Here is a 20,529-nt window from a genome sequence, read left to right on the forward strand (position 1 = left end):
CCAGCAGGTATAACAAGTGTTTTACATGAAGGCTGTATCAGTCTGAGATTGGGTCAGTTAGTCTGATACATATAGAAATATCTCATCAAAATATTTTGTTTGCTATTGTTGTTTTTTTTTTTTTTTACAGACGTTCATGTTCCTCAGAAGATGAATCCTAGTGACCACACTCATCCTGTAAAATATCTCAAGATCCGTCCATTGTTGGACATTTTCATGCAGACATTCACATTTCCCAGATTTCGTTCCTAAAAACGACTTTCGTGATCACCTTGAGTTTGATTCACAATAAGTCACTATAAGGACCTTGTTTGGCGGTTGAAGTGATTTTGTTTTTGGAGATCAATTCAATGATTTGCCATCTCATTTCTGTTTGCATCTTTATTTTCCTCTTTAAGATTAAATGTAGTCCAATGGATCATCATGAGGTAAACACTTCCAAAATGTGTTGAATAAGCTTTTGAATGCAGATAAAGGTGAACCTCGTATCTGCTCTGCCTCACCATATGAGCAGAGCGTATAGCCTCTTAACATGCACACTTCAGAATCTTAAGGACTCAAAGAGCTTTTAGGTCTCAGTCTTGTCACCAGAGAAACAGCTACAACAAATCTTTGCTGGAAACTGTTGATAACATTTTCTGACCATTGACTGATAAGTAGATTAACTTGATATTTTAGACAAAAAATAAATATTTTTCACCATAAGGATGAAGTTGTTTATAAATATTTATTGGATATAAACCTGACTTTTTGTAATTGTATTTGAGAAGAATGGCACTTTGTAATCATCGAAGACAGTCAAGTATAATTGACCGCTGCTCGTGGCGCTGCTGCGTTGTCAGAGGTGTTTGTGTCTTTCTGGACTGGCACATTCACTACCACCCTGACCTTCATTAGCCTATGCTAATACGAGCAACCTTCTCTTCTAGCTCTGCAGCTGGCCATTTTCTCACTCGCTCACTCACACACATGAACACACTGAGCCTTGAACTACTTTACGCCCTCATTATCTGAGAGGGAAAAAAAAGCCCAGATAATGCTGCACTATCACAAATAGCCCCATTTAGTTTCCTGTACATCAGACTAAATAGTAAATGAAGGCCCACTAGAGGCACACTTTGCTTTTGATGTTTTTGCACATCCAGCAATGAACTTTTTATGCCCGACTTTTTTGCCTTCCTGCTTTCTTATCAGTTGTCCAGATAACTGTTTGACAATCTGCAGACAGCTAGGAGGGCAGCACATACAGTTAAACCTGCACCAAAAAAGGGTGAATAGTGAGATGTAGAGAAAAAGTAAAAAAAAAAAAAAAGTGAGAAAAAGTGCCGATTGCAGTAAATGACTGGCAGCTAAATGAGTTAGCTAAAGTCTTGCACGTCGTCACAGACAGTCTGAGATCGAGCCTCTAAGGACAGGCGGGGGCTTTATGAGCTTAATTAATTTGACATTAGGCTCTAAAATGATCCCTACACTCCTGAAGTGACAGGAGGAAGTCAGAGAAGAAAGCGAAGTTACTCGGTGTGTGTGTGTGTGTGTGTGTGCGTACGTGTGGATTAATGAACGTGATTTAAGAGCATTTAATATACATGGATGTGTATGCAGAGTTGTCACTTTTTATTGAGAACACTGACCTATATTGGCTAAGGACAGAAATGCCTCCAGCAAGAAGCCGGCAAGTGATCACTTCTCCGCTCTTATCAACTCGCTGTACATCACATTAAATGTACTGGAGCCATAGAAAAAGAAAACTGGGAACTAATCGGTTCAAGATCAGCCTGTGGTGGGACTTAAATGCAAACATGAACAGAAATAAATATTCATAAGAATAATGATTTCACATTACAATGCTTTGATAGGAGAAACACAAAGGTTCTGATTTACGTTGCTGTTATGTTTTATTCCTTTTCTGCTGCTGTGATAGAATGTATTTACTGTAGATAATAAAAAAAAATCTTTATTTTGTTCCTGTCTTTGGAAACTCAATTGTATCACTCAATAGCCTCTGCTGTGACATATTAGCTGTACTGTTCTACTCAGTCCCAGACCCCAGCATTCAGAGCCCATTATGAAAATGAAACGTTCACTCATGCATCAATATTAACTCATGTGCAGATGCTTTGTGCACACGTTTACAGGGGGAAACCCACAATTCAGTTGCAATCACGTTGTGCCCCCTGCTGTTAGCACCGTCTTGTGTTTGACTCTGGCTTTTTGCATATGCTAATTCATCTCTATTTTGACGCTGCAGTAATGGACAGGGTGAGTGCAGCAATTAGATACTGGAGAGAGAGAGAGAAATGGAGTGAGAGAGAAAATGAGAAAGCGTTATGGATCTTATCTAGGCCACACAGCCGCCGACCCGTTCCTTTTTTTCTACCAGACACCTGAGTTTCATACATAAAACATTTAATCTACATCTGGATGAACTTCAATACAGACTGAACGTATTTTACATGTAGAAAAATACAATAAACCCCAGATGATAGAGATGAGAGTGTGACAAACTGCGCGTCGTCTTTGTTGCTCTAATGATTTAAGTTAAAGGTGGAGTGTATGTTGTGTAAAAAGCCGCCGCCACACATAGACAGTCACCCCCCTGGGTTTTGTGTTTGTGTACCCAGTGTGCGAATAGGGCAATGGGCCCGACGCTGCTTTAATTGGCATGGCAAAGTGCCAACTGATGGATGGATGGCTGGCTGGCTGGGTGGAGATACTGTCTCTCAGTGTCTGTCTCTGAGTCGATGACAGCCATCTGCCAGTTCCACAGGCTATTCTCAGCACTGTGTCGGTGTACACTGACTTATGTACTCGCAGTGTGAGATTGTGGTGTTTTTGTGCATATGAGGTACATTCTAGCCCCGTCATCATGGAAAACACTTGCCACACAGATATTATCATTAAACACAGAAGAGGTGTGAACACAATACTGACACCTTTGCAGTTGACAAGGCTGACTTTTAAGCGAACGCTTCTGTATTTACGCAATCATTCTTTCTCTAGCATCTTTGTTTCCAGACGCCTGGATATTTAACTTTCAATATTCACTCTCCATCTGGCTTTGATTTTGGTCTCCACCAACGCCTGAGGGGATTTACGGTCCCACTTTGTTTCGGGTGGTTGTTCATAACTTCTGTCTGCTGTTTGGTGTAAGGCAGGTAATATAGTGGGGTTTTTTTTTTTTAGAAGATTCCTCCGGTGGCTGAAAATGATGCTGAAGAATGGTGACATGAAACAAAGTAAGTTAAGGTGCAGGCTGGAAAGCTAGAAATCCATTGCTGTTGTATTCCACTGTAAAGATTCCCCACGACGCTGATTAAACTGAGGCAGACGGGTCTTTAAGCTCCTGTTTGTCATCTGAATTTGCCATAGTAACTTGCCTGCTGCCTGTCTTGTATTGCATCTTTTCAATCTCCCCCATTTGTTGCTCAAAGGAGCTCCAATATACTCACTTTCACCATTAATTATATCAGTCTGCTTAACATATTGAGTAACTTTGCAAGATGTGTTGCTCAAAAACCTCCTTATTTATCTGATACTGGCTTCAGTAAAATCCCTCATTACAGCCTCTTCCTAAAACGGTTCATTTCAGCTGTCTCTTTAAGCCCCCCCCCCCCCCCCCCCCCCCATGTTCCCACTTCCTCTCATTGGCCTTCTCACCCCCCCCATGTTCCCACTTCCTCTCATTGGCCTTCTCACAGGGTTATTGAAGTGTCCTGCACCTTTGCTCCATGCTTTGCTCAAATATGCCGGCAGAACATGACGTCAAAGTTCTCGTAACATCTCGTTCAGAGCAGCACCTTTTAATGGTGGTTCTCAATCAGTTCTTATGTGCACTACTGCCACACACACACACACACACACACACACACACACACACACTCTTTTAGACTTATTCTTTATATGACTGCGTGCACCAAACTGTGACAACTGTACCGTGACTGAGCTGCTTTAAGACAGCTTTTTGTTCAATTGGTTAATTGGTTGCACTATTGAATGTCGTAAAATGACTTCCCCGATACATGGTGAGATCTTTTTATTGCTTGTTTTGGCCAGATATTAATGATATTCAATTCTCCTTTTGTCAAATAGAGAAATATTTACATTTGAAAAGCTGATGAATGGCTGAAATTATACCCTGATTATTTAAATTGTTAGTGGCAAAATTTCTATCAAATAATCAGCTAACGGCTCCAGCTCTCAAGAGTGGTGTTCTTTTCACAGTGTTTCTTCATTCACACATCCGCCCAGCTCTCAGTTGGAGTGTTTGTGGCTCTTTTCCAGATGTTCCGTGTGATCTGTTTCTCTATCAAAGCAAATACGCAGCTGTTTATCACACCGCACACTGTCGGCTATGTAGAGTCTAACCTTTCCTGTTTGCTTGTGTGTTCACAGCTCCTGGGCTTCGTGTACGCCTGTTATGTTGTCAGCGCTATCACCGAGGAGGAGGACAGCTGTGAGTCATTTAACCTCACCCTTACACTGACACACACACACACACACACACACACACACACACACACACAATGATTCCTGAAAAACAGTATAGCAACCATTCAGGCCCATTCACACGGAGGGAAAAACTCCTGAATTGAAGAGAACAAGGCTGCATCTTTCTTCATCTCCCTCTCCTCCTACCTCACCCCTCACTATCGCTGCTCCAACTCTCCCCTGTCTCCCCTCCTCTCTCTCCTCCCCCACTCCAGCTGGGCCCCCTCTCACTCTCTGACTCCCTCCAGAACCAAAGGAGCCATGTGTTCCCTCTCCAGATCTCCTTCAGTCTATTCTTTCTTTTCTCTGTCGGGCATACTCTCCCGCCTTGTCTCCCTTCCTTGTCTCGTCTGTGTGGTCGTCCTCGCTGTTGTTGTAAACCTGTTACTCACCTCCTTTTAATGCACTCTGGTTTTCACTTTTCTCACTTTCTTCTCTCCATGTGCCCCTTGTTTGTTGCTCCAGCTGTCTGCTGCCTTGCTGGTGTGTGTGTGTGTGTGTGTGTGTGTGTGTGTGTGTGTGTGTGTGTGTGTGTGTTTTTATGCAGCAGGATTTGACCTCCCCCGACTCTTTCACAAACACTCACATTCCCTCATTTTGCATTACATGTTCTTCTCCTGTGGTGGCTCCTAGTGTTTGATCTTAGTACTCCAGCTTCTGTCTATTGGTCTGGGTTGAACCTGTAATATGGTGTCGAATGAGGGCAGGAGTTAGCCTGGAAAGCAAGCCCATTATAAGGCAGACCGAAGGCTTTTACACACTTTCACGCTAATTCTCAGGACAGCCTGTCCCTTAAATCCTCCTGTGTTCCTCGATCACACATGATCCTCACAGCTGGGGATTTCCAGGAAAAAGTCAGAATGTCAATTTTGTCTGTTTGCATTCACACAGGCAGCTCACCCCAAAACAAAAACATTCTGGTAAGCAGACAAGTGTCTGAAGTAGCTTTGTTAGTTTGATCGCGCTGGTTGCTTAATGGTGACATAATATAAATGATTTTTTACAATTTCTCATTCACACATTTTTGTGTGTTCAGGAGTTTTGTACATGTGTGAAAAGACTAAGAGAGTGAGTCAAATGAGTGGAAGACGTGACGGGGGACCTTGAAGTGGGTCATTGGAGAAGAAGGAGACACACTTGATAAATGACTCAGCTGCTGTGACCTCATAGGCAGCAGGTCAGAGGCCATGCTGGAGGTTAGCCAATCAGAGGACAGGAAACATTTGATCTAAGGAGTCAGTGGGAGTCATAAATATCTAATTTGGCAGTGCAGTGACTCTCCAGCATGTGAAGTGATTTCCACATGCGGGAGAATTCGGACTGGCCTTGTAAATTCAAGCGTAATGAGCACGATCTCTCAGTGAGGATTAGCTAAGATTAAAATGAGTTTCTCAGGCATTCATACATGTGCTTGTTGAAATGATAATTACCTAACCTTAGTGCAATCATTTAGTCCCTTACATACAAAACCAGAGCTCTAATTGGATTTAAAAACAAGAGCAATGAACAAAGCCCTACATGCACTTATTCCACATCAAACAGGCCCCTCGTGTAATTTTGGTGATTTGGTTTCTGTGCGTGTTCCTGCTGTAGAAGTCACAGCAGCTCTTTGCTGGTCACATACCAGAGAGTCACTGACTGTGAGAGGCTAGAAACACCACCAAAATGCTGCCCCCTCCCCACCCCACCCCACCCCACCCCCGTGCCCCTTGGTGCTGGGCAGTACCAGTTAATCACCATTCAGCATTAGTGTCCAATAAACAAAGTATTCTTCCTCAATGATTATTCCTTTTCTGTGTGTTTCTGTAACATTTGTGCTTTGAGTTAGTTTAAGCTCATAGTGAAAGGTAATCTGCACAACAAAACAAAGATAAAAACAACAAAGAAAGCTTCAAGGAAAAGGTTGATGAAAGAGAACTTTGTGTGGAAAGGGAACATGTTAATTTTTATTGGTTTTAATTATCTGGTTGTTCTCTGATCCTTGCTGTGCTGGAAGGAGAGCGCTGCTACATCCCTTCCAACTGCTAGCCCTTTGTTATTGTAATCAGCCCTTTGCCTGCACAAACACATACACGTGTCTGTGGTCATGAAGGCACAGGTGCAGAGACACGCACACACACACACACACACACACACACACACACACACACACACACACACACACACACACACACACACACACACACACACACACACACACACACACACACACACACACGCACACTGGTAGCAACACAAAAAAGCAGCCAAGGCACTTTGCTGCTCTCATTTCCCCCCTCTCATTTGATGTGAAGATTAAAGCAGGTTTTTGAATCTGGCTCCCTGGCTGCCTCAGCATCTCTCCTCCTACTCTGAACTCTTCCCTCTCCTCTCGCAGGCTTTAGTTCTGTTCCCGTTTCGCCACATAGATGGGAAAACCATGTGTCAGAATCCAATTTCGGTGTGTTTAAGCAATCTCTCTGTCCCCTCTCCAAGCTCCAGCTTTAATGAGGTGTGCTTGTAAAAAGTGAGAGGTCTCTGGTCACTCGTTGTGTCAGCCTCATTAAGCACCGTGCTGGTCAATAACTTCCACAGTTGATTGAGTCTCGCCAAGAGAAGAAAGGTAGGATGAAACCTCAGGAGAGACTTCTAGATGGGACATAGATGAGGGAAATTGGGAAGAAGGCGTTCGTCAGGAGCAAGCTGAGGAGGGGGGGCGAGGAAATGGGGAAAAAATGTCAGAACAAACAACACGAGACAAGGTGGGCTTTAGACAAATATGGAGATAAGACAGGATTCCTCTCTCTCCAAGCCCCCTCTCCCTCTCAAGGGAGACGGATGAGTTAGATTTGAGTACTCAAGCTTGCGGTGTGTGTTGTGTGTGTGTTGTCTGTGTGTGTGTTGTGTGTGTTGTGTGTTGTGTGTGTTGTGTGTGTTGTGTGTGTGTTGTGTGTGTTGTTTGTTGTGTGTGTTGTGTGTGTGTTGTGTGTGTGTTGTCTGTGTGTGTGTTGTGTGTTGTGTGTGTTGTGTGTTGTGTGTTGTGTGTTGTGTGTTGTGTGTGTGTTGTGTGTGTGTTGTCTGTGTGTGTGTGTGTGTGTGTGTGTGTGTGTGTGTGTGTGTGTGTGTGTGTGTGTGTGTGTGTGTGTGTGTGTGTGTGTGTGTGTGTGTGTGTGTGTGTGTGTGTGTGTGCCCTCCTCATTCCTCTTGTAACTCAATTGTACTACTCTTAGCGTGTACGTGCACTCCTGTCCCCACAAGGAGCAGCATGTAATAGTGTGTATTGGTGTTGTAGTGTGCATGTGTTTGCGTATATGTGTGTGTGTTCATTTGTTACAAAAGTTGTTACACGGTTATCGGTGGTGAGCAGACACACCGACTGAGTGAGTGGTGGGGAAAATCCTCTTTGTAAAGTAGGTCATGGAGTTAGAAGCCTAGCGCCGGGATAAGCTCGCTTTAGCATGTCTGCTAATTATGCCGCCGCCCTCTGTGCTGAGTCACATCCCCAGAAAATCCGCAGCAGCAGCAGCAGACGGAGAAACTGGAGGGCTGGTTAGATCTCTGGGTGGCAGTGTGTCTGCAGGTGGTAAAAAAAAAAATATGGGGGTGAAAGGTTAAAATAAAAACTAAATACTGTTTAGAATAATTTCAAACATTGACTGTGAATGAGTTCTTTTTCTTGGACACATCATGACATTGCAGTTGAGCAAAAAAGCACAGGTGTGAATACAAGAATGAATGGTGGCTAAATTCCATTTAGCCGCTTAGACTTCAGGGCCCTCCTATTGTGCATGTTGGCTCACCGTCACACTGGCTGTGTCTCAGTTAAGGATCCTTCAAAGGCTGAATTTGAAAACTGAATGTGTTGCAGTGTTGTGTGTCGTCTCATTTCAAAGGCTTCTTCAACAGGGGCCAGGAAATGAAGCATTTTCTCCATATTTTGATGCGATATCATAGGGATATTTGTCTAGTGTTGTACACATTTGGCTGCCTCCACAGTAGTACAAACCCAATCAAGCCGCATGTAAACCAAGATGCACATACTCCCCAGGCTGGTCTATCCCAAGCCTTGTGGAGCACCTGTACGATATTTAGATGATTAAATGTATCGGCAAGAAGCATCTTCTTTCCCTTGAATAAATCTTTCCCTGAAATGTTGCTGTTAACATTCCAGCTGGCAACTTTTGTTTCATGTGGTAACCCCCCCCCCCCCTCTCCTATTGAGTTCTGAAGTCTGATTTTGTCTGAAAAAGTATTGATCACTAGGAGCTAACTACAGCTATCAGGGCTTTTTACAGAAGGGTAAATGCTGATGACAGAACATGAGTCCTCTGTATATCAGATTGTCAGATTTAACAACAGTCATTTTGTCCTCAGGGGTCCAAATACTGAATCACAGTTACTACAATTGCCCAATGTGACACTTAAATAGAACTATGACAAGTTGTCTGCTTTTGAATAGGCCTTTTTTTTCCAAATTATTTTTTCTTCTTGTAATAAAAATGAAATCCACATAATAAGGGAAGATGGTTTTAAAATAATAGCTAATCGAAAAATCTAAAAGTGGCAGACATCACTTGGAAAAACACTGATTGTGTGACTTTTTACATCCTAGTGTTTGTTGATATTTGTTTGCGTGAAAGTCTCTGACAAATCACCCACACAGGTGTTTTCACATGCGCTGCTTGATTAGCACCAGACTGTAGCTAGGATGACTGACAGCTTCCCGTCTCACCTGCTAGTTTTTTTTTTCTAACCAGCATTTAAAAAAAACGCATGACGAAACACATTCCAAGCTTTGTTTTATTTATCATATAAACGATGGAGAAAGGACATTATGACTGGTTCAGTGCACGCATGATTATACATGACATAGAATAAAAAGATGGTTGCTGTTTGTCTTTTGTTTTTACAATAAAAAAACCAGCTGATGCTTTAACCAAAAGAATAATGACTTACAACCAATAAAATAAAATAAACCATATTTTCTAAATCTGTGTCCTAAAATAAACTCTTCCCAGTCCCCTAGTCCACTCCGGAGCTGTTCTCTTTTTTTTTTTTTTAATGGATTATTAACTTTAACACACTCTCCGTCAAACACACCTGAAGTTTTCATATGCAAAATAACTGTGCATTAAATCAGCTGAAATAGTTTAGTAGCACATAAAGCAATGATGGCTGTGTAATGGTGTGTGAGGATGGAGATGCAGTGCTGCAGAGCGGAGCCAACTATGAAAAACTCCCTTACATATCCAGTGTGTGAGGCAGAGAGAGAGAGAGAGAGTACAGCTTTGTATGGTTTCTTACCATTTGTAGCTTAACAGACAGGCTCTGAAGTCTTGAACTGTCTACCCTTTATCTCTCCCTCTCTTTGTCTCTGCCCTGTCTCCCCTTGTTTTTCTCGATCTTCCTCACACTGTGCTCTTTTATTCTCGCCCTGTGTTTCCCTCCCGGCTTTTATTTTTGCTTTTATCTCTGCGTCTGTGTTTCATGTCTCTGTCCACACCAACCCTTTCTCACACTCGCACACACACACACACACACACACACACACACACACACACACACACACACACACACACACACACGGTGGAAGATTCAGCTATATATGAGTTTTTCTCTGGGTTCAACACAGGTCCTGTGATTTCACTCAGTTTCCACTTAACCTGAAACATTATCATATTGCATTACTCATTGCTTGTTAAAGGGGGCACCACATAAATGTCTCAATTATTGACCTACATACCTTTCATTTCTTGAAAGTGTCCACACAAGTAAAAATCAGCACGTCTCCTCTGCCTGAAAGAAACTGACCTCCCCCCTATTCAGTGTTACAGGATCACACACGCACATCGACTGCCAGTATCTGTTTCAAAAGGCACTAACCGTCCCAGAGAGGACAAATTGAGTACACTGTTTTCATGCTGTAAGTTCAATTTTCACCGGGTATGAGCTTTTAAAAGAGTGCCAGCCACCATGAAAATGCCAAACATTAAGAGGAGTGCTTGGGCCATCTTCCAAGAATGAACAGGCCATTTGAGCCTGCAGCTTTCCAGCATTTCCTCTAAGCAGCTTTTAATATTCATTTCTTCTATGTGATGTATGCTTTTTAAATTGAGCTTTAGAAAGTCTCGAACATTTTCAACCACATAACAACTAACATTAAATGTCACTTATTGTTCATTGCGACAATGGAGGCTCAGTGTCAGAGTTACAGCGTTGCTTGTAAAGATTTTTAGGAGAGTGTGAGAGTTGAAAGTGTAAATTAACAGGCTGTCTTTAGAGTATGTAGGCGGGAAGGAGCACACGGTTATAAAAGTGAGCACCTTTATAATAAGACGTTGTGGTCTCCTGTTGCAATTACGAAATTCTGAAATTGCTCTCCTTTGAGTGCTGCCCAAGAAGCACGAGGAACAGGAATTCGGCTTTTAATTTCAAGATGTCCTTTCAGAAATGGAAATTTTGACCTATTTTTGGTGCTAGCTTAAACCACCAGTCGATATATTTCACACTCGAGAGATTCTGAAAAGATGTGCCACATTTCACATTTGAACTGTGCAAAATTTGTCACAGTACTTCACTCCGTAAACCAAAGGGTTTGGATTGACAGGCTGAAGGATGGTCCGGTGCACCACACCGCCTTCCCCAGAGCTGCCAGTGTGTCTAAAAATGGCCGCCATCATAATCATCTGACTGTATTTATTAGCACAGTTTATCAGGGAGGGTGACTGGTCCCCACCTGCTTATAATAGGAACGCACTGGTACAGAACAGATCAGCAAATAAGGTCTTTGTGTGTGTGTGTGTGTGTGTGTGTGTGTGGAGATGAAATGGAGAATATCAGGAAACCAGGGCAGGGTCAAACACACACACACACACACACACACACACACACACACACACACACACACACACACACACACACACACACACACACACTCTCTGAACACCCTGTGGCTCTCTTCACTCATCCTGTCTACATATCAGTATTCAGCAGACCACCGCTGACTCCTCTTATCAGGATGGAACTGATTTGGCCTTACAGTAGTTTCCGTGGCTGGCGTTTCTCTGTTTTCTCCCCAAAGTAACAGATCTGCCTATTTTTCCACTTTTTTCCATCCCCCTGAATGTTTATGCGGTTCCTTTTTCCCCTTGAATCAGCTTCGATCTCAGCCTCACGTGATGTTTACAGATAGCTCCTGGGCATGCTGGCCTCTTTCACATGAGCCCCTGAAGCCTAATCTCTTTGGCCCCCTGTCAGTCAGACCGACAAGCATGACACACACACACACACACACACACACACACACACACACACACACACACACACACACCCCTCTCTCTCTCTCTCCCTCCTCAGCCTTTGTGTTCTCTCGAGAGTCCCCCTTCATCTCAAAAAAAAATCTAAATCTTTTTCAAAAATAGAAGCATCAATTTGGTCGCCTCACTTTCTCCTCGTACATGACACCCTTTTGCTCATCTCCGCCTCCCCAAGAGCCTGAACTCATGAGTGTGAAAGTAAACAGAAGGAGGTAGTGCGAGCTCTGCCCAATGGCTGAAGGTCACCTCTGTTTCTAAGCGATAAAAAAGGGCTTCGGCTATTTTGACAGCTGGCCAGCTTTCACCTGTTCCCCTCTGGCTGCAGGCGGATACACAGATGGGAAAAAAAAAAAAAGTTTGAGCAGAGCAGAGCTGTGTTTTTTTTCTTCATCCTGTTTTTTTTGTTTACCTTTCAAAGTTGAAACACAAGATAAAACACTTTTACTGTTCTTTGCAAGCTGCCTCCCTTTAAAACCTGCAACATCACATCTTCCACACTTCATCTGTTTTTCCATTTCATTTCTTATACAAGCTCATATTTATCGTTTCATTGTTTACTTCGGTGTCTTATTTTGTTTTTGTCTTTTGATTTACTCCATAATTTATGTTTTGAATCCTTTGTTTTCAGTTGATTTTATTGGTGGATTTGACCCATTCCCACTCTACCATGTCAATGAGAAACCATCTCATCTCCTCTTAAAGCCCATGTACCTGTAAGTATGAGTGTGCTGTCATACCACCATATGTTTACGGGCACCTTTTTAAGAGCATATTCATGCACTGTACACATTTCATCCAAATATTCATGTTAATCATGTTTGATTTCAAGTTGTTGCTGTTTGTTCCCTGCATGTAATCGTTTCCTGTTCACAGTTAAACTCCTCAAACTGCAGACAAATAAAAACAAGACTTACTTTTTAGGGAGAAACTAGTCAGTACTCAAGCACTTCGTATCTGGGAACGATCAGTGATATGCTGCTTATCAGATATGTTCCAGTAGAATTTCAGGAGGAGGAACCACCAAAAACAACTAAAATCATATCAAATCACACGTCTCATTTAAAAAACAGACACAAAGAGTTATGAAGAAGTAATGAGAAGACATTTGTATCTTAAGCAGCAGTCTGCTAAATTGTTATTTTAAACACAATTACCACATCGGTCCCGAGTTTTATAATCTGTGTATTACAAAACTGCACAAACTATCAGACGTTTGGCTGACGCTTGCTGGCTCACCTTGGGGAGATTTGAGTCATGTCATGGGAGTAAACTTCTCTGAAACATGCTGCATCCTGTCGGAGAGCTTCAGGGAGAATATGCAGACCTTTTAATGACACTGTTTTTTTTTGTTTATGCCTGTAGTGTACATGCGGTTTCAAATACCCCAGGCAGCAACTGGTAGGTTCACATGGAGAAAAAGACCTACAAAAAATCTGTCCAAAATTGGATTAATCTTTTAGGTTGTGGAGAGGACTTAATAACAATAAGCCCGTGAAGTCAGGTTATAATTCTCTGCCAACATGACATGAATATTTGATTAGCTCCTTGACAGTTTAATCAGCTCCGTCTCTAATGGGAGGGAGGACGTTTTCCCCTCCCCAATCTAGTGGGAGTTATATCTTGGAGAAATGTATCCAGGGAGGTGTGTGTGTGTGTGTGTGTGTGTGTGTGTGTGTGTGTGTGTGTGTGTGTGTGTGTGTGTGTGTGTGTGTGTGTGTGTGTGTGTGTGTGTGTGTGTGTGTGTGTGTGTGTGTGTGTGTGTGTGTGTGTGTGTGTGTGTGTGTGTGTGTGTGTGTGTGTGTGTGTGTGTGTGTGTGTGTGTGTGTGTGTGTGTGTGTGTGTGTGTGTGTGTGTGAAAACCTCTAACTTTCTGTCCATGTTTCTGTTCTGTGCAGGTCTACGTAAGTAGAAGAGAGAGCGTCCAGCGGGGAGGTGACACAGCAAGTTCCCACGGAGACAAAATGGCTGTTTTGACACAAACATCCCAGTGCACAGGGGGGGGGGGGGCACTACAGACATTCCACCTCCTCTTGATTTCAGTCCTTTAAACATGTCATTTACTGGTGTGCTGCCGAGAAAAAAAACCCAACAGTCCTCAGTAAGAGTCCATTGTTTTCCATAATGGGTTCAGGAATGAGGGGATTACAGTGAAACAAAGCCTCATATTTTGTATTTAGGGAAGTATTACTCATTTTCTTTGTATTGAGTTCCCATCGCTGTGACCTGCCTGCAATGCTCTAAGTTTTCCCCGAGAATATGACTGTATAGAGCGTGTACAGTATATAAATACATAGTGTATGTAATCAGGGACTACCCAGCATTCCCGCTCTGTGGTGCTGCGTCTTAGAGGTCTCGGTGATTTAGCATGTTATTGCTGGTTTGGCTCAGATCTTGGCCGGAGGGCTGAATTACAGTGCAGTCTGCGGAATGAGCCATTGTGCGCTGCCTGTTTACTTTAGGCCAGGATCTGTGCGCATAAATACACCAGCAATGCAGGAAGAGGCTGGGGAGTGGAGAGGTAGAGGATGGAAGGGGGGGGGGGGGACAAAAGCACCAAACCTACAGGGGGAAGGCATCAAAAATAGAAAATGTAAATAATGGAACAAGAGCGAAGGAGGACTGTTAGATTTAGAGTTGAAATGTGAACTATCATAAATGCAAAAGCGTGCAAAAAAACCTTTTTATTTCTGTAAATTCTGTAATTGTGACTATTTTCACCACCAGTCAGTGTCTGTGAAGTGTCTGATGTTTCGGTAGAAGACGAGCTGAAAGCTTTTGTTTCAACTTCAGCTCTTCTTCTGTAACTACTGACACACCGGGCTGCTGATGGAGGGTGATCATTACACACACACACACACACACACACTCAAGCAAAAGATTACACAGCATATTTTTAACTTCAAGAAAATGATAGAAGTTTTTTTTTTTTTTTGTTTTTTTTTGTTTTTCTATTCACATTGCACACAACAGTGTCGGGTTGTCTGGTCTTCTGTGTAGAAGTAGCATGGCTGTACCTGAGTGAACCAGAGCTGTGTCCTCCTGTCTGTCTCGATTCTCAGTGGTGAAGAGTCTCAGTCGTGATTGTTTTATAGCATGTTTTTTACAGGGTTTGTATTGTAATTATGTGTATAACATATTAAGCAATGACTAAATAGCAAAACTGATGTCTGTATGTGAGCTGGTGGAAAAAGTAGCTGAAAATTGCTTACTCAAATCGATGTTATTCTGACCCCGGCAATGAAAAAACACATCTCTGCTTAGGGTGAGCTTTACAACATGTGGGTCATATCTCCTATACTGGTTGATACAGTAGCACTTTGTATGTACTTTTTAGTTTGTGTGAGATCTTTCAGACCTGAAGCCTGTTTAAATGTGTACCGTCGCCTTACTTACTTGTGTGAATCACTACTGCCCTCTGGTGCTCAGAGCGTTCATGCACAAGTTACAAGGCTTATACAGGTGTGCGTTTTTCATAAATCTTCCAAATTGTTCCTTATTTTTCTTCTTTGCCAGAAGAGTTTCACCGGCTAGCCAGTCAGTTATTGTCTAAATTAAGAATAAGAGCTTTTTAAGCCACTACACATAAATCCAGGATGTTTAGTATGTTGCCTTGACTAAAGTGCTAAGTTTAAAAATGTATGCCTAGCTTCTTTATTTTTTCTGTTTATTCTTGTCCTGTTTGGTCAGTTTGTCAGAAACCTAAGAATACTCTAAAGAACGTTTGTTGCCTATGTGATAGTAAAAGTTCTTCACTGCCACATAACAAGTATCAATCTGTCGTGACTCTGAAAATCACCTCACCAATTTTGCTGGCTAATTTCAGAAATATGAGAGGGAAGTAGTTTTTGGTTTGATCACCTCTCTGTTGGCAAGATGCAATAATGAAAATGCCATAATTGTTTTTATAATTTAAAGTTTACACACTTCTTAAAGGCCTCATGGTGTGTGCGTTTCTGTAAACACAAAGCACCTCATATTTTAACTTTATCAGTATTAGTAGCAAATGCCACTGCAAATGTCATGTCAAAACAAGTCTTCCTCTCAGTGCAATACAGCCTCCTTCTAAAGCCCTGTGAACTGGAATTAGTTGAACCTGTTACACTTGTGTGTATGTGTATGCTAGTCCCACTGAAAAATGTTCACCTGTTTGTGGATTCATATAATTTGTATAGAATGTAGGAATAACTTTTTTTTCTTAGTTCTTTTTTTTTTTGTGTTTGTCACCCCAACTCCATGTGACCTGATTGTTTTATGCTATTTATCCAGAATTGTGCTTTGTGGTCATGTAAATAGGTGTTTGTTAATAAAAGAATGTGTGATCTTTCACTGATCGTGTGTCATTCAGTAGGACAAGTCATGTGTGCCAATTGTGAATTGCAAACAAATATTTGAAGCAAAACTCATTTTGAGTAGCTTTTAAAAAAAATATATAAACTCCGACAAGACAAGCAACCAACATGATCATTATTTTATTCAATAATAACATGGGTAAATAAGCATAGAGGGAAACGTAATGTCACTCCTTCAACAACTGTCTGTCAGTTTCTTCTCACGTCAGCCTCAGGACATGAACGCTCGCACACTGCCTCTGATCACAGCTCTGCAGATGGGGCAGTGACGCAGGCTAGCAGCACAGTCTCCACACACCACCAGATGTCCACAGGGGATGAAGACGATGGACACCAGTTTGTCCATGCATACCTTACACGTCCTCTCTTCTTGCAGCTGCCTGAGCAGCTCCTCTGGACTCGGGTCCTTTACTGATCAAGAAAACACACAAACAAAAAAGATGAACACACTGTTATTACGTATAAGCTTACCTATCTAGACAAGAAACCCATTTTAAAAGTCTATGAAAGCAAAAACAAAACTGACCTCTTTCTCTGATGGGGGTTTGTGTCCTCGCATTTCCTGCACTTGTACCCTGCCTTGTCTCAGGCTCTAAAGGAAACAAATGTGGAAAACATCAGTTCATATACTGCTAACACCATCTGTAAGTGAATTGTGACTACTGGGGACTTTGACAATGTGACCTCTGCTCTGTTGCCCCCTCTCTCTTTCCTCCTGCTCTGCCTGCAGCACATCAGTGACCAGGTTAGACACAGAGGTGTAGTGCTGGCCGGTCAGAAGGTACTTGGTCTGGACCAAACTCTCCACCAGGCTGGCTTCAAAGCCCATCTGCAGCACTGTCTGCACCACAGGAGACAGCATGGCAGAGGAGGTTGCCAGACCTCCGACCATATCTGGGGGATGAGAGAAGGAGACGAGCCCGGTGACCATTGAAGGAACTGACCATCAAAGAAAATACAATGAATATTAATAGAAGTTATAGACACAAGGAGCTACCTATTCATTGCTTGGGGGCATAAATGACAGAGCAATTATTTGTTGGATTATAAATGGATTGTAATTGTGATTCCTTCATTGTAAGGAGTAATTGCTCTCGCATGACTTCAATGACTTCAGCCAGGAACAGAAGCCTATAGCAAACACTAGCTCAGGTAATTGGGCATGTAGTTATTTCATTTTTTGCAGACTTGCAAAGAAAAGTGATGGACCTGCTTTATTCCAAAGAGTCGTATTAGTGTCTACTTTGGAAATGTGTATTGTTATCAACAGAATTTTCCACTCAGGCATATCTAAGGATAATAGAATCAACCGGTTGCTTAATTTCTCTGAATATATTACCTGCAATGCAACCACTAAGCTTTGCTCAACCTTTCCCTTTTTGTGTGATCAAAAGGGGTGAAAAGTGACTCATTGTGTTGCAGGATAAATAGAGATGAAGCATACTGATACATTGTTATCAAGGTCTACTTGGTATGAATTAAGATGACTAAAGTTCCTGGTATGTGTGTATTATTCACTGCCTTGTTTCAGTTTTTATGTGACTTACCATTTCTTGATCCAACATCTCTACCCATGGAGCTCTGGGATCCACCCTGAAATCATATTTTATATTCACAGTGAAAGTCATGAGTGGTTTTGCATGCAGCAAAGTGTCAAAACTGTCATTTGTCAGCGTGCGATATAATGTGCCAAACAGATTCTATTCTGAGCAGATAAGAGGGATGAAAGGCTCTCACCACAGTCTCACCCAGGTGGAAGTGAGCATCCTGGATGTTGCTGATATAGTCCTGCCCTCTCGACTGGATTAAAAACTCACATCTGAGAAAGGGGGAGACATCGGTTTATGATCAGCTACAGCAAAGAATGCAGAACACAGAATAACTTGACACTAAATGTTGTTTGTAAAAAACAGATATTTTCAACTATTTCAACAATGTCATTCTATGCCTAGTGACACTCTCTGCAGTTACCGTGGAAACCACTTGGCATGTTCCTGCCAGGGGTCGTCTCCCGGCTCCCAGTTCCTCAGCCCCCCATCACAGTAGAAGCACTTGACGTTGTCACCATGACCTGTCGGGATGAACAGAACTGCAGTGAAAAACTACAGGTGCATCTGAACATCTTTACATCTGAGCACAGGGAAACTCTTAATTCATTTTATCCTTGATAGGGAAAATGGCTATTTGGGTGAATTTTAAAAGGCATTTATCTCAAACTTCACATAAACTTAGCTCAATGTAGGGTTGGAAATAGGGAGCCTGGAATGCTTAGAAGTTGAAACAAAGTGTGTGAAGGTGCACTTTGGTTAAGAACACAGAAATTCAATTGGGGGGAAAAAACTAGAGACTATTCTGGAAGTAGGAAAAAAAGCCTTTTTCAGACGGCTATGTGACAGTGGAAATGCTAAAAACGTCGACAAAGTCATGTTGCTAAAAAGCCTCCTTCACCCTGAAACATCTGTTTTTGCTGCTAGTGTTCATTGTTCTTAGCTCTTTCTTTATGATGATGATTGGTCTATTGTTTAAGTGTAGGAATTAATAATACTATGCATATAGCCTGTGTGTTGCCTGAAGCTGTGGATCCATACTTCTGTAGCAGCCCCAGCTTTGTCCAGGTTGTTCTGTCCACAACATCATGAGTCAGCAGTACAATTGAATCAACCATGAACTCTCACAATGAGAGGTCACTCCAGTTGGGACTGGGTCAGTGCTGAATATTTTACTGAAATATGCTCAAATGTTGCTCAAAGCAAATTGCATTTAAGAAACTTTACAGTGAGACTATAAGCACCTGTATAGAAAAATCCGGCTCTGACAAGGACATCTGGCTGGACTGAGGCCTCGGTGGGCCAGTTGTGGAAAGTAGTAAGCCGGGATTCTTCCGTGTCCATCTCTGGGTAAACAGCTTGTCCAGCTGTCCCCTGGTCGTCCATAGTCATCCTCTGGAGCTGACTCAACAGCTGTCCATCTACAGAATCGGAGGATCCCGTTTGAAGTGGAATATTTCCTACAGCTCGACCCAGGATAAAATGACAAGTGGGGAAATGCCTCTGGTGCTCGATGGCTGGGCTGTCCCCGTGCACCCAACATCTTAAAATCCCTCCACAGCAGAAACATTGGACTTTATCCCCAGAACCAAGGAAGAAGAAGCCTGCCTTGGCCAGCTCTCCAGATGTTACAGGAGCATCTGCTGGCCAGTTGTGAAAAGTTCGAATCCTCTCCCCTTCCCTCCTCATTTGAGGATCCTCGAGGATGTGCAGCACAGTACTCCTGTCATCCATCATTCTCTGGCATGTGGTTCTTCCTCTCCCTTCTTGTCCTGTTCCAGTCATCCCTTTTGCGGTCCATAGTGGAGCACACACTGAAGGTGAGTGCAACACACTGCTGAAATAATATGATCAGCTGCGGGGGGCCTGCACAGCAGCCTACAGGAGACTGCTTTCCAGAAAAGCCACCAAATGCCAGAATGTTTGCTCATTGATGCTTGAATGAATGAGAGCCTGAACATGCCATTTAGCTCCGCCTCTAACCATGTAATGCATTTAAGTAGAACCCTATGGCCAATCAACAAATATGACTGTTGAAGAGATGTTGTAGGGATTTAAAAACTACCATTAAGCACTGGGTAACTATTAAGCATAAACAAAAATAAAATAATTTAAACCTATATTTTTTCAAGATTGCTGGAAACCCGTGTTGCTCTTTCTTATGTGAATTATTGGATTTCCACAAAAGCAAAGACTTAATGTCATATAACAAAGACATTTTGACCTTAAAAAGTACTATAAAAAGGTGTCTCTTTTGCCATCTTATTAGTGCTGACTCTTGTCATTCACTCTTTTGTGTGTTTTTATCCTCATGGGCCAACTGGACCGTCCTAAGCGCTTGGATTTGTTTGATTAAGATGGAAGATGATTGTATTTAGTATTTAAATGTGTAAAATAATCCATCACACGACAACCTTCAAAACTTGATGGTCCCCCCCTTTAGTCTTTGTTTTTGTATGATTTTATTTGCCTTTATTAAAATTGAATTTGAATTTTATTGAAAGATAAAAATTTAACATTTTGCACATTATGACTGTAAACTCAAAATTCTGTCACGTCCCTCAACACAAATTGTAAAGTAATTTCTCTGTCCGGCTTGAGGATGAGAAAACGTGAAGCTATAAAGACACAAGTACAAAGGTTGACCTTTGACAGAGTTTAGGGGAATTGTAAATGCATCTTTGCTGCCTCCACGTGGTAATAGAGAGTAATAACTGATGGATTATACTGAGATTTCATGTTTCAATCTATATTTTTCTACTTAGAAACTGTATACCTGAAATCACACAGTTAGCCCACGTGTCAACTTCACAATAGATGTCCTATAAAACATATAGGCTATTATTATTG

The 20,529-nt window shown here is 42.1% G+C and overlaps 2 protein-coding genes across 4 annotated transcripts in view; one reads left to right on the forward strand and one right to left on the reverse strand.

Moving 5' to 3' along the window:
- Positions 1-16,109, forward strand: part of nkain4 (sodium/potassium transporting ATPase interacting 4) — a 43,272-nt gene extending 27,163 nt beyond the window's left edge. Inside the window, exons 5-7 of one of the 2 annotated variants that reach the window (XM_020629593.3) lie at positions 4,393-4,453; positions 12,412-12,496; positions 13,679-16,109. In XM_020629593.3, the coding sequence (XP_020485249.1) occupies positions 4,393-4,453; positions 12,412-12,496; positions 13,679-13,688 (156 nt within the window). In that variant the 3' untranslated portion in view covers positions 13,689-16,109. The remainder of the gene's footprint in view (positions 1-4,392; positions 4,454-12,411; positions 12,497-13,678) is intronic. The other variant, XM_020629594.3, reaches the window with a different exon arrangement.
- Positions 16,110-16,236: 127 nt separating this feature from the next.
- On the reverse strand, positions 16,237-19,881 carry birc7 (baculoviral IAP repeat containing 7). 2 transcript variants are annotated; one of them, XM_065961541.1, is made up of 7 exons: positions 18,924-19,881; positions 18,104-18,203; positions 17,870-17,951; positions 17,680-17,725; positions 16,817-17,071; positions 16,659-16,724; positions 16,237-16,543 (listed from the first exon to the last, which is right to left on the reverse strand). In XM_065961541.1, exons 1-7 carry the CDS (start codon positions 19,462-19,464, stop codon positions 16,344-16,346), a joined length of 1,290 nt encoding a protein of 429 aa, XP_065817613.1. In that variant the 5' UTR covers positions 19,465-19,881; the 3' UTR covers positions 16,237-16,343. The 2 variants fall into 2 exon arrangements, with proteins under 2 accessions (XP_065817613.1, XP_020485098.1); XM_020629442.3 differs by having other exon boundaries at positions 16,817-17,026; positions 18,924-19,532.
- Positions 19,882-20,529: the final 648 nt, after the last annotated feature.

The sequence above is a fragment of the Labrus bergylta genome, chromosome 12 (assembly GCF_963930695.1).
Source record: "Labrus bergylta chromosome 12, fLabBer1.1, whole genome shotgun sequence".
Taxonomy (NCBI): domain Eukaryota; kingdom Metazoa; phylum Chordata; class Actinopteri; order Labriformes; family Labridae; genus Labrus; species Labrus bergylta.

What these genes read in the sequence shown, in the direction of transcription:
- birc7 (XM_065961541.1), bottom strand. Translation starts at nt 19,464, where the DNA reads ATGACTGGAACAGGACAAGAAGGGAGAGGAAGAACCACATGCCAGAGA. An exon ending in CATGCCAAGTGGTTTCCACG is followed by an intron (nt 17,952 to 18,103) that starts GTAACTGCAGAG and finishes CCCCTTTCTCAG; the next exon opens with ATGTGAGTTTTTAATCCAGT. An exon ending in AGATGTTGGATCAAGAAATG is followed by an intron (nt 17,072 to 17,679) that starts GTAAGTCACATA and finishes TTTGATGGTCAG; the next exon opens with TTCCTTCAATGGTCACCGGG.